Source organism: Monodon monoceros, unplaced genomic scaffold, assembly GCF_005190385.1.
Source record: "Monodon monoceros isolate NGI ecotype Baffin Bay Population unplaced genomic scaffold, NGI_Narwhal_1 Super_Scaffold_16, whole genome shotgun sequence".
Taxonomy (NCBI): domain Eukaryota; kingdom Metazoa; phylum Chordata; class Mammalia; order Artiodactyla; family Monodontidae; genus Monodon; species Monodon monoceros.
In genome coordinates, this window is record NW_021703772.1 from 100,636,925 (window position 1) to 100,650,732 (window position 13,808).

At 45.5% G+C, this 13,808-nt stretch overlaps 1 protein-coding gene across 3 annotated transcripts in view; it reads right to left on the reverse strand.

Moving 5' to 3' along the window:
• The window catches only part of CCDC93 (coiled-coil domain containing 93), a 91,066-nt gene that overhangs the window by 49,454 nt on the left and 27,804 nt on the right, over positions 1-13,808 (reverse strand). For all 3 annotated transcript variants that reach the window (XR_003793862.1, XM_029224740.1, XM_029224741.1), the window contains 4 exons: positions 6,838-6,874; positions 4,086-4,178; positions 3,748-3,798; positions 2,801-2,887 (listed from right to left, as the gene is read on the reverse strand). Coding sequence is in view for 2 of the 3 variants with exons in the window: in XM_029224740.1 (XP_029080573.1) it covers positions 2,801-2,887; positions 3,748-3,798; positions 4,086-4,178; positions 6,838-6,874 (268 nt within the window). In the remaining variant the exon portion in view is untranslated. The remainder of the gene's footprint in view (positions 1-2,800; positions 2,888-3,747; positions 3,799-4,085; positions 4,179-6,837; positions 6,875-13,808) is intronic.

A 13,808-nucleotide genomic window follows, 5' to 3' on the forward strand; every position in this document is an offset into this window, starting at 1 on the left:
ATCCCCTAAAGCAAGTCTGAATCCCGTAAGTCTTTTCTGATGCCTCCTTACTGAGATGCTGCATCATTCCCCATTGGTGTGTGGTCTCCCTCACTACAATCAGCAATAAACCCAACTTGTTCAACTATGGGTATGTTCCTAGTGGTCTTTGGCTGGAGGATATTGACAAGACTATAGCAAACAAATAAAGCAAATAACAAAAACAAAAAAGCAAACATGATTTTACCATGGAACTTGAATAAAAATAGAAGTTTAAACCAATAAATCAAGAAAATACATAGTTTAAATTGATCTAAAATACAAAAATATAACAAAGTGTCTCCAAATGAGTATAAAGAAATTATTTGATAAATGATATTAAGTGGATAGGAGCAGGAAAACTAGGATGAATGTACACTTAGACTAAATAAAAATGAACTCTACATAGTTTAAAGGATTAAACGTAATAAAAAATGAGCTGAAATGTAATGAATTACTTTATCAGATCCATGTGAAAACTATTCTGAAGACTGGAAACATGGAAAATGTTTAGAATTTGATGTGACCAAAAAAAAAGCAAATTGTAAAAGTGCAAATAAAGCCTACCATTAGGTGCATGGCTATAACGTGCCAGGAACTGTTTTAGGCATTTTGTTCACATTTCATTTAATCTTCACAACGCCGTGCCAGGAAAGTTATATTATTCCCATTTAATAGATGAAGATACTAGAGCAAAGGAGTTAAATAAACTGCCCAAGGTCACAGAGCTAGGAAGTTGAGGAGACAGGCGTGAACCAAGATAGGACTCCAATGCTGTGTTTGTAACTACACTGTTCTACCTCTTCTAGACACACATGATGATTGCAACTAGGTGTTACCATGGATATCTGGAGACAAACACCGGATTAAATATGCAAATGTGAGATAACTGTGATACGGGAACAGGATTAAAGGCAATTTAATTTTAAAAGCACTTGTCTTTAATGCTATATATTTAATGCAAATAACACAGACAATCAAGCAATGAACTGGTGAACTCCAATTCTCCATGAGAAGTTTTAATTATATACGTCCTTGGAAAAAGACCTGTCCAAAACTACTATCTCACTCTTTTCTGGAAGAACAGAACAGATGCAGAGAAGCAAGAATACAGAATGCAGCCATCGGATCACTGTACAAGGGTGAGGTAGGGAACGCTCAGGGGATAGAGGCCCAGCAGGAATTGCTGAGCTGATGGGGAAGGCAGGCAAGCTTCAAGACTCGCAAGCAAGGACAGGTATACTAAGGAGGGTCTGCCTACTTGCTTCCCCTCTTATCATCTGAGCTCCTATCTGCTTGCAGTGGGCAAGTATGAAGATAAAAATCAGAGTCCCTGTAGGAACAGCAGTGAGTGCCCCATCCATTTGTCTTTTGGTAAAAACTGGATTCAGCCCTGGATTCACCTAAGGGCAGGTACAGACTCACCCTCTTGCCATCCAGGTGTGTGTGCTGACTGCAAACCAAGATAACTTCTTCTTAGGGCAGTGAATTAATCACTCTTTCCACAACTATGTCTTCAAGTCTTTTGATTTTACTGGTACTTTTAGGATGACCTAAATCTTTTTCCAGTCAAATCTCAGATGACACTTTGACAACTGTCACCTTTTCTAGGTGGTAAATTAAAATACAGGATACTCTGGATTCTATGAAAGTTGGATTAGAAAACCCATGTTAAGAAGCATTGATTTGGAGGGTGGGGAAAACAATAGAACTCCATTCCCCAGACATTCTATGCCATTTTTAAAAAGCTGTTTTATAACATTACATGAATTTATGTGTACAACACTTTATTTCGACTTCTGAAAGTGTGTTCACCAACAAAAGTTGTTTCCATCCGTCACTGTACTGTTGACTCCCTTTACCCATTTTGCCCTCCCTCCGCCTTCCTCCCCTCTGGTAACCACTACTCTGTACCATTTTACTCAGTCTTACTCAGAAGGCCCCTCACTTGGTGGGAGGTGACCACCCGCTGTGTTTACAGCAGATTATAGCTACCAGGTTACAGGTGACACCTGTTCCCCAACTACATCATCTGTGCAACTGCTTCAGAAGAATATTGCTCAGAGGGTCAGGGCAGAGCTAATTTGTCGTCAAGGCTTTTGAGGCAGGGAAAGCAAAGCTGGATGCTTCAACAGACATCAACGTTTTAGTGGGGCAGCCTGAGTAGGGCTGGGGAACGAAGGACGTGAAACAATGCCCTGTAAATCTGATTTTACCGATACTATGTTTCAGCCAGACCAGAATCAGTTATGTGCAAAATGATTAATCACTGTCTCCCTGAAATATTCAAGGTCCTGCTGTCTATTCTTAGGATGGAAAAAAATCTAACGCTGAAATATGACTTTCAGGCTTTTGTTCATTCTATACCCTTTTAATAAAGCAGAACACAAAATTTTGCCTTGGGCTTGGCTGACTTATGGGGTTTATCTCCTAAGTGGCAAAGTTTCATCCCTCAGCCCCATCACCAAACTGAGCCCAAGTTATAAGAAGCCTGGTAGAGAAGGAAAAATGCGGGTGCTGTACCTAACACATCCATTTATCAGATGCAATAATTGCTCTGAGAGACAGGTTTTCTCTTTATATTTATAGAAAAATAGGCACTGCAGAAGAAAATGAATTCAGCTAATGGGCAAATGCGGATGACTCTGCATGGTGTATGTTTTTGACAAACATGGCTGATGAATTACAACTTGCCTCCCTCACTGCTGGGAGGGGTTAGGGAAGCAGGAGAAGTCCTTGGGGCATTATCTGAGGCAAAGGCTCCAGCTGGGTCCCCACATACCTTCTCTGCATACTCAGACACAATCTGCTTGATCTCGGCAGAGCAGAGGCCCACGATCTGGCCCACGGAACTAGCGGTCAGACGGCTCTGCAATCACAGGGAGGGTGTGTTCTCAAGGCCGTGCACTGTCTTTCACACAACTGGAAACCCTGAACACTATTAAAGTAAAATAGATAATATTCCCAGGGGAAAAAATAATTTGGCTTTTGCTCGTGTGTTCAGAAACACGGAAGGGAGAAAACAAGCTTCAGGGCAAAGGTTAAGTCACCTCCCTCCTCCTGAGTCACTCAGCAGGCTGTGTTAGATTCTCCTCGGACCCTGGGTATCCTGGAAAATCATTCCAGGGATTTTACTGCTGAGGATCACTAAAAAGAGCCTGAAGGGAACTTGGCAGGCATAGGACTCAGAGGAAAAAAGTACAAATGGGAGAGGAAATGGGATCTCAGAATTCCTGAACTACCTCTTGACTGCCACAGGCCCTTCCTGCCCTAAAAAGGAATTCTCCTTTCAAAGCACTTGGTTAAACCTTTTAACACAGGTCATGAGCTCTGGGAAGAGTGAATATAAATTTAGTACCCTATCATCTACCTAGATGGTGTAGGAGGGAAACAAGGGCTCCTTTGGCATGGGATGCCACATGCAGTTATGGAGAGGCAGGGCTGAACCACAGCTCTCCTGCAGGGGCCCTGTGATGCCATCCCAGCTGGGACATCCTGTCTTCACATGGGTCCTTCAAATCTCCCTCCTAGAGGTTCCCATGGACGGCAACACTGTGCATGTATAAAAGGTTTCCAAAAGAAAGATCCCAAGAAAATGGGAAGCAGGGTGCTGAAACGAGAGGGCCCTGAAGGTGGACACTTGGAAGAGGCCCCCTCATAGCAGAGCCGGGGTGGTGCCAGGCCTCCACCTCCACACCACGCCCACCCACATGACCATGCCTGCCTCACCTCCTCACGTGCCATGGCAGTCATCTTGGTCATCAGGGACTGAATACGCTGCTAAAAGAAGAATGGGGAGAGGTAGCAGTGAGCAGGTCTGACCACACAAGACTTAAGCAGGGTGTTGCAATAGGTCTTCGCAGTGGAATCCAAGGGCTATTTCAGCCGGTCTCGTTTTATGGTGAGCCTCGTGAGAGGTGATGAAAAGAAGCTGAAAAGGGCGCGAAAGGCCAGCCAACAGCAGCTGGCTGTGAGAGGCAGCTGGCCATCCTGGAGAGCTGCGGATGAAAGCGAGATTTCCCCCAAAGACTTAGGCAGAAACCTCAGGGGCTACATGGACCACTCACCTCTTCAGCAGCCTGAAGCTCGTCTTCCTCGCGGGCGTCGGCTTTCTCTGCAGCTAACAGTCCTGTGGGAAGTGCCATTTTCTTGTCCTCGGCCTGGAAGGGAAGGTGGGAAAACAGCTGAGCACTGCAGTTGGAGATTCAGTAGAGAAAGGACAACACTGCAAAGGAGAGTGAGTCTGTGAAAGAAAACACACAGATCTGGACAAGTCACCCAGTCTCGGGGAAAGAAAGCGAGATCCAGAGACCGGGGCTTCCACTACAACCACAGCCCAAGCAGCTGGAGCCTCGGGTCTCACCCAATGCCCGCCTCCATTTCTGAACTGCTCGCCGACGCAATTCCTATCAGGTCATACACCTTTGCCAGACTTACCCTTACACTTTGCTTGGGTCTTCCTCTACTTTAATTCCTGCTAAGAGCAGATCACTGCCTTAAGATCACTGCCTGTTTTTCAACAGAGACCCATTAGTGGGATATGAAAGTAATTTAGCAGGTATGATTGGCATCTAAATAAATTAAATAAAAATAACAGAACACAACACATCCAAGTGCACTACAGGTAGTAAAGGGTTATGTACCGCTTTGTGAAACTTTTGTTTTTGGGGTTGTATCTGCAGGGGTAGGGGTGTGTGTGTGTGTGTGTGTGTGTGTGTGTGTGTGTGTGTGTGTACTGAACCATGATGAAAAACAGAGTTCTTACTGCCAAGAGTGGTCAGCAAAGTTTGAAAACCACTGGCCTGAAGAATAAGACTCTAAACTGCTTGCCCTGGTGATCAAGCTCTAGGCTATGGACCCAGCTCAAGGTCTAAATGTACCGCACCACACTCAGGACACCTGGAGTAACGGCTGCTCCCCAAACCTGGGCTGCAAGTCTAGGGTTCTTGGCTTTAGCTCCATCTTTGCCATTCACCAGCTGGCAACCTCAGGCTTACCTTCTCTGGATACTGGGGTCTTCTAGGGTTGAATGAGAGGGCTGCCCTCAGATACCCTTCTGAGACCATCCCAGTTCTGAGATGAATTTCTATAACAAGCCTATGACTGACCCTGGGGCATGGCCTGAGCGCCTGCATATATCTACAGGGGATAAGACTTCCAGTTCAAATGTGCCATCTCACATGAGAATGATAAGGCAAGGCCAATGCAAATAATATTTCATGGACATCTCACAATTTTTCCAATCATAACCAAGCTGCCTTATTTCAGAATATAGTCATATACACATTCTTTTCAGACTTAAAATTACATATTACACATACACATCAAATTCTTATACACTAGATGCCACATGACACTCAAATCCGGAAAAAAAACCTTGCTTTGGAGGAAATGGCTGTTTGGTTGAGTGAAAACACAAATGTGGAAGAAATAATAAGAAAACCAAAAAAGAAGATGTCATAATGAATGCATAAACGATTGTTAATGAGAATCATGATAATGATGATAGTTAACGCTTAGTAGATGTGCACTATGGGTTGGATTATTCTACATCCTTTATATTTTAATCTTCACAACAACATTGTGAGGTAGTACAATTTCTGCCCCCATTTCACAGATGCTGTGAACTAAGGCACAACAAAGTATACCGACCAAAGTCACACAGTGAAGGGCAGGAGCTAGGATTTGAAACCAGCCAGTCTCGCTTTAGAACATATGCTCCAAGTCACTGTCAGTGCCCTCCAAGGACTGAGACAATGGCCACAGAAAGCAGAGGGAGGCCGGGGTCAGGGAAGGCTTCCTGGAAGGACTGAGGAATGGTGGATCTGGACAGAGGAGGGGTGGCAGGAGAACAGCAGGCAGAGTGGTGTCTCATTCAAGAAAATCTGGGGGTCAGGAGGGGAATGAGGAAAGAGGTTTTACTAGATCTCAAGCTGTGGACTCTACTTTTTAAGAGGCCACTGGTCACTTTAGTTAGCATGTTATTATTGAGAAGGCAGCGGATAAGAGCACAGGCTTTGATGTCACACAGATGTGGGTTCAGATTCTTATTATGGCACTTTAGGAGCTGTGTGATCTTAGACCAATCACTGAGCCTCTCTGAACCTCAGCTTTCTGCCCTGAAAAACAGAAATAAGCATCTTCCTCACAGAGCTGTTCAGAGGAATCAGTGAAAAAAATACATGTAGAGCCCTGAACAAAGGGCCTGAACACAGGAAAGGTTTGGCACTATAAGATTTATATGCCTGCCCTGCTGCTGACAATTAAGAACCGTGAATGAATACTGATACATATAAAAAAAAATACATGAATGAAGAGAAATCCTTGATACTCTTTTAGGAACTTATAAAACCCCATCTTGACTTTCCGTTTTTTCCACACCAGGTTGTCTTAGTACAGGGCCAGCCTGTAACGTGCTCTCTCTCACCGCCATCAGCCTGCTGACACCTGTGTAGGGCCTCTCTCATCAGATGAGGAGTGCTAAGGGCTCTGGGAGTGGACTTCATCTCTACAGTTTTAGAGTTATTACAGGCCATCTGTTTGACCCTGGTGTCATGACTTCCAATCACCCTTCACTTCCAGTCCCATGATGAGGTGTTGCCTCAGCTCCGCAGCCCACACGGGCAACAGACTGGGGATGCCACGAGGGAGATTCAGGGGCCAAAGGCTGCTGGCACATCCCCGCTGCCCGGGGTTGCCCAAGGACCAGGGCCCTGCTGTCCCACCCCTGCTGGGAGCCTGTCCGCGTGGGACAGAGGCAAAGGGAAGTAGCACTTGCGTCTCTCAAACATTCTCTCCCATTAGCCAAGCTTTTCTTACCTTCTCTGCTTTGCTCTGGCGGCTAAATCCATACCTCCTGCAAGCCACAAAAGAGGGGAGTTCAATTATTATTAAAAAAATAAATTTGATCACAGGCATTTTAGTTGGATTTTTATATGAAAAGCACCACAAAGAATTTAGGCTATTTGGTGACTGGAGAACATGTTTCAAGTGCCTAAACCGAAAACATATCCCACTGTTTCTGAATAAAGGGCCCGCCGTTCTATTTGCCATATAAATACTATAAATGGGAACTCTTCCTGCAGAGTGCAACGTTCTCTTTAAGTGCGATTATTACTCTTTGAATCAGGAACTGTATTTCAGATCCACAGTTTAAGCTAAAAGCCTTAAAAATATCTGTATGATATGTGCATGTGTTGGCTCAAGCTAAACATGCTCCCTAAATGACTACTTTCATAACCTCATGTCCAGCCCATTTTTTATTCTCAAACACAATCCAAGCATGACGCCAATAATGTTGTGTGCTCATGTCACACCAAGTTTAAATTCAAAGATGCTCACAAATGCACTTTAGTTTACATTAACTTTTCAGGTTCTAATTAATATCTATTTTTTATTTTATTTATTTATTTTTTTGCGTTACGCGGGCCTCTCACTGTTGTGGCCTCTCCCGTTGCGGAGCACAGGCTCCGGACGCGCAGGCTCAGCGGCCATGGCTCACGGGCCCAGCCGCTCCGTGGCATGTGGGATCTTCCCGGCCCGGGGCACGAACCCGTGTCCCCTGCATCGGCAGGCGGACTCTCAACCACTGCGCCACCATTGGAAGCCCAATATCTATTTTTTAAAGCAATGCAAAAAGCATTCGACCTAGAACAAAAACCGTAATGCAAAACACCCAAACTCACTTACCTTTAAATAGTTTTTAAAGAAATAAAATCACATGCAACCATTTAAGAAAAACAAATTAAGGGCTCCTGCTCTGCCCTCACCCTGCTTGCTGCGCCGTGTGCTGGCCTCTGACCTGGTCTCGGGCCTCCACGCCCCCTCTTCCTTGCCCATCCCTTATTCAACCTCCCGCTGGCCTGGCCCACATCTGTCACTGGCAGGGAACACCTGCCCTTGTGGGCACTGTCACTAGGGCCTCCCTTCCACGGCCCCGCCTAACAACCGCTGAGCTTCACTCACCGCCAGCAGGTCACCTTCCCCACTCCTGTGCATCAACCCCTGAGCAGAGCTCTGCACACTGTGTTATTCTCCTGGCCCCTCCTACTTCCCTAATCACTCCTCACACCTCAGCTCTAAAGCCACCTCTTCTTTGAAGTGTTCCCAGACTTTGCTTTGGATGGTTTTAGTCATTTCCAAAAGTCAGTTCCACTTTCAATCTGAAAATCTCAATCTGGGACCAGTGCTTTGCCTGCCATGTGATGAGTGTGAAGGGAAACACACACTTGGGCACAGGATTTCTTAGAACTCTGCTGACAAATCACAGGCTTAGTTTACAGTTGAGTCTGGTATACAAGGTGGGTTGGGAAGGAGAAAGTCAGGACAATGGGTTTAGCTAGAGTCTTCACTCTGGTGCCAGCAAACTGTGTAATATGGGGGAAATTGCTTCACTTCTCTGAGCTTTGTACCACTGATATGGGATTGCAAACATGATCCCAAGCCCTGTTTAAACAGCTTCCATAGGATTTCTATAAATTACCACTGACGGTACGGGAGGGCCGGAAGGAGATACAAACTACAGGCTGGGTAGTCTGGGTTGGAAACTTTTCAATTGCTCAAACATTCTGCCCTGGCTGATCCATCCCTGTGCCTGTACGTGTTCCCCCTACTTCCCGGACAGAAATCATGTCCAACTGCCTGTTTGCCTGCCTGCAACCTTCTCCAAGAAAATGGAGAAATCAAGAAGCCAAAAGTATCACCCAACCTTGCAACAGGTTGTCTTATAACTGGAGAGACCAAAAGTCACTGCCGGTTACACTGTGCCCATCCTCTAGGCACAGATCTACAGGCCCAAAGTGCAGCAGACTAAAGTTATGTGTTGAGTACCCACCCAAATCCTGTACAGGACCTTATGGCAGATTCAGTGAACTGGCTTAGTCAACATCTAGCATCTTACTGTACCGTGGAGGCAGGAGAACAAACAACTCTATTTTCCATACTCTCTTGCACCTGGGGCTCTGAATACTACTTAGGTTCCATCAATGAGATGCATTTGCTGGAGTTCTGAATGTGTAGCAGGTAGAGAAGGAGACAGCAAAAGCACAAAGGATTCACTGCACTGGTGCGGATCACAGTAGCAGTAACCTGGTTCTGGGGCCAGAAGCTGTCACGGTGGTTTTCTGATTTTGGCAAAGTGGGTGGTTTCTTTGTCAGTAGCTGCAGTACCAGCTTCCCAACTCCACAGGCTGTTCACTAGCTTCCTGATGACGGAGGCAGAAGCTGCATCCCAGGCAGCCCAGATCTAATGTGACACTTGGGAAGTGACCCTGCTCAGCCTACGTCACATCTCTTAACTCCTCCCATCCACCCCTGCAATCAATCCTTTCTGCTGAAACTAGTGGGAAGCTTTTGTGTCCTGAACCGGGGAGCGCTGACCAACAGAGGGTCTCTCTGAAGCTTCCCACTCCTAGAAGTGTCCTTGCACCCTGGGTATTCTTTTGTTTCCCAGGCCTTCAGTCTGTGGAGACCTTCAGGGCAGAAGACATACCCTCAGGCAGACGGGCCTTATCTAAGGCCCAGGAACTTTACAGATTTTCCAAATAAAGCAGTAAACAGCTAAATCTGAGTATTTCAATTCCCAGGTCCCAGCTATTTCTCCTTAAAGACAGAGGCTCTGGGAAGACTTTTCTGACCACCCAAAACTAGGTTAGGCCCACACAGATATGCACTTCTGTGTTGACACCCACGGGGTCCAATAATTATGTGTTATGTGCAATCTGTCTGTTGAGCCCTGGAGGGGAGGAAATTTGCTTCATTCACTTTTTTTTTTTTTTTTTTTTTGCGGTACACGGCCTTCTCATTGTTGTGGCCTCTCCCGTTGCAGAGCACAGGCTCTGGACGCGCAGGCTCAGCGGCCATGGCTCAGGGGCCCAGCCGCTCCGCGGCATGTGGGATCTTCCCGGACCGGGGCACGAACCCGCGTCCCCTGCATCGGCAGGCGGACTCTCAACCACTGCGCCACCAGGGAAGCCCCATTCACTTTTTTTTTCTTTACATTTTTAAAATTGAGGTATAATTCATATAACATAAAATTCGCCATTTTAAAATGTATACGTCAGTGGTTTTTAGTGTATTCACTATTTTGTGCAACCACCACTACTATCTAATTCTAGAATAGTTCCATCACCCAAAGAGCTCCACACCTAATATATATAAATAGCAGTTAGTCCAACTGTCCCCTATCCCCTTCCCCTGGCAACCACTAATCTACTTTCCGTCTCTGTGGATTTGCCTATCCTGAACATTTCATATAAATGGAATTGTACAACACATGGCCTTTTGAGCCTGGATTCTTTCACTTAGCGTGCTTTCAAAGTTCATCAATATTATAGCATGAATCAGTACTTAATGCCTTTTCATGACTCAATAGTATCCCATTGTATGAAAAAACCACATTTTGTCCATTCAGCAGCTGACGGACATCTGGTTTGTTTCCACTTTTTGGTGACTGTGAATAGTGCTGCTATGAATATTCACTTTTGTATCCCCGGTGTCTAGTGCAGTGCCTGGCACATAGTAGGTACTTGGTTAACGTTTGCTGAATGAAGAAGAGTCCCGCTGACTCTTCTAAAGGTTTCCTTCTCCATGTGACATAGTGGCAACTCTTCCATGACAAAAAAGAGCTGTCCTCAGCTGCCTATCAACGCCTGCCTCATTTGCTCACTGGTCCCACATCTCTGGGAGACTCTTCCGTGATGTTTGAGTTTCACCAGGAGAACGTGATACCCTTTTGCGGCCTATCATCCTCACAAAGAGCAGGGAGATGCTTCAACTTATTTCTACTACAAACACATTTACTTCTCTTTCATCCTTCCTAGAGCATCCTTTCATGCTGTATCCTACAACCTACCTTTCCTCTTGCCCTGTCAGCTGGGCCCTTTCCTCTCAAGCACCAGCCTGATATGCAGTGCCACGTGCTTCAGTGTGCTCCTGGATTTCCCATTGTTAGCTCTGACCCACCAACCCGGCTGACGTCTACACCGTCAACACCAACAGAGCTCCAGCCCCCTCCCCACCCAGTCACTTCCTCACACTCCAGACCCAGGACTCGGTCTTTATCATCAAGGATGTACATCTTCTAGAACTTTAAATCAGTGTTCACATACCCAAGTTATTCCGGACATACTTAGACATATTCCAATAACTAAAGCGTGTAATAAAAAAATTTAAATTTAACTTAACTATTAAAATTCTGTTCCTGAGCCATACGAGTCACATTGTAAGTGCTCAACAGTCACACGTGGCTACTGGCTACCATACTGCACATCACAGTTCTAGAAAACAAACGAACTTTCTCCCCTAGGGCAAAGTAAGACATATCAAATTGTCTGGAATCCAGAACAAATCAGGGGCATAAAAAAGCCCTAAATACTAAGGACTGTGGATTCTGTTCTTTGTTCAGTCAACGAGCATTTACTAAATACTCTATGAGCATGTCATGGGCCTTCAGAGGGGACACAGGTTGGGAGAGACATGTCATGTGCACTTAAAATGCATTTCCCCACAGTGACAGTTTCAAGTGTGGTTAGTTGCTCAAGTTTAGCTCTTAAAAGTTGATTGGACCCATAATATAATCGAAATACTATAAAGATACAATTGTGTTTAAGTCTAAAATTGAAACTATGAGTCTTGTTTTCCCAACAACATAACATTTAAACAAATATACCCAACATGTTTTTAACAAGACACACAGTCCGTAAAGTCCTCAGCATAGTTGTCCAGGCTCAAAGTCTAGCCTTATTTGAGCAACTGAAAGTCAAAAAAGGGAGAAGAAACTGGGATGGGGGCCTCAAAGCCAGATGCTCTGTGGGCTTAGGCTGATGACTGACCTCTAACCCCAAAGAAGAAACACTGTTTTCCGACCTTCTTATTGTAGGAGTCAAAATATTCTCCCTCTTGTCAAGAGGCGAGATGAAGAGGAAAACAGAAGCACTGACAACAGATGAGGGATTAGGATTCCCAGGTGGGGATGAGCAATTAAGGGGTGCCACAACAGTTAGGGGGAGGCAGGGAGGGGTGGAGTGAGTCCCTGAGGCAGCAGGCGCCCAGCCTTGCCGGATTAGGAAGGAAAGGGAAGAGGGTAAGGCTTCTCATAAAGGAGCTGGAGGGAGGGCTAGAGCTGGGGGTAAGGAGAACATAGGGATGAGGAGAACTGAAAGGAGGGGCTCAGGTGAGGCTCCTCATCTGAATCTAAAGGTCAATTTAAGGGCATCTGAGAACTGAAAACTGCTGCTGCTCAGGATGATGATGATGGTGATGGTGATGATGGTGATGATGGTGATGATGGTGATGGTGGTGATGGTGATGGTGATGGTGATGGTGATGATGGTGGTGATGATGGTGATGGTGATGAGGATGATGGTGGTGGTGATGGTGATGACGGTGATGGTGTTGGTGGTGATGATGATGGTGTTGGTGGTGGTGGTGACAGCACCTAACAGTTGACATTTCCTTTTTCTACATGAGACAAACTGTTCAAAATCCTTCATAAAGACATTGTTATGTAATCCTCACCAAATGGGAAAGATCTCAAGCAGTGGAGAGTATTGACTTAAAACCCTAAGGGAGGAGTAAGAGAGACAGAAAGGAGGCGAGCAGCCTGCCCAAGGAAGGGGAAGAAAAGGACACTTCTTGGGGCTGTAAGTTTTATCCCATTTGCTCTGTCAGCTGTAATAACCACTCTCTGGTTGTTCAGTCTCAGATCAAACAACCAACGCTGGGCCTGTCTTCCTAAAATCAAGAACCAAACTCTCACCAGAGGCTCAAACAACATTTGTAGATAATAATGATGACATGTTTTTGGAGTCCAGCAAACCTGAGTTCAAGTCCCACTTTGAGGCTCTTACTAGTTCTTAATAGTTAGCAGTTGACCTTGGGCGGGTTATTTTTTAACCTTTCTGAATGCTGTGTTCATCATTCTCAAAATGGGGAATGAGCTGAATAAACAATCAGAATTCTCCACCTTCACAAACTCACCCTCTCCTTACCAGAAAAGCTTAAAAAAAAAAAAAAAAAAGGCAAAATAACCCCATCTCCTAAAAAACAAACACAAAAAGGCTTCATCAAACACCCACCCCAGGCTCAGAAATCAGGAGTCAGCATGATCCCACCAATAAGAACTAAGGCTAGTTCTGAGATACATACTGGATATTGGAAAAAATGGAGGTATGAACAATACAAACTACCAAAAACCACACTTCCCTAAGTCTTCTCTGGCTCCGGAACATGTGACACTCCCAGAGGCTGCCTCTCCAGCTCTGGCTCGCCCGGACCAGCGCAGTCTCGTGTGCCCGCCTGCAGCTGAGGGGTGGCTAGAGAGCCCCCCTCACAGTGTCCAAGGCGTGCAACTCGTCCAGTGGCACGGGACCTCACACCCGAAGGGCCCCGCATTTGGCTGTTGCCGCTGTCATGAAATCCTTAATGATTAATCATTATTCATGATTCTCAGGGGCCTAACGTGCCCTGCATTTTCATTTTATACTGATTGGGCCCTGCAAATTATGTCGCTGGTCTGGAGGTGCCTGACTCAGAAGCAGCTCAATTCGCAGCAACAGCTGGTGAGCTGTGGGGCAGCCCTCACGCTCAGGTCAGGGCCAGAACTAACAACTTCCTTTGAATGAAACGGACTAGCTTTCATTCTCAGGAAGAAAGGATCTGAGCCCGCATTACTCTCTCAAAAACAAACAAATGAACAAACAAACAAAAAGCGGCAACTGCAATTCCATTTGAGAGATGGAATAAGTAAGGCAATTAAGCCTTAATTTCCTTCTGGCTGTCTCCAGTACCCT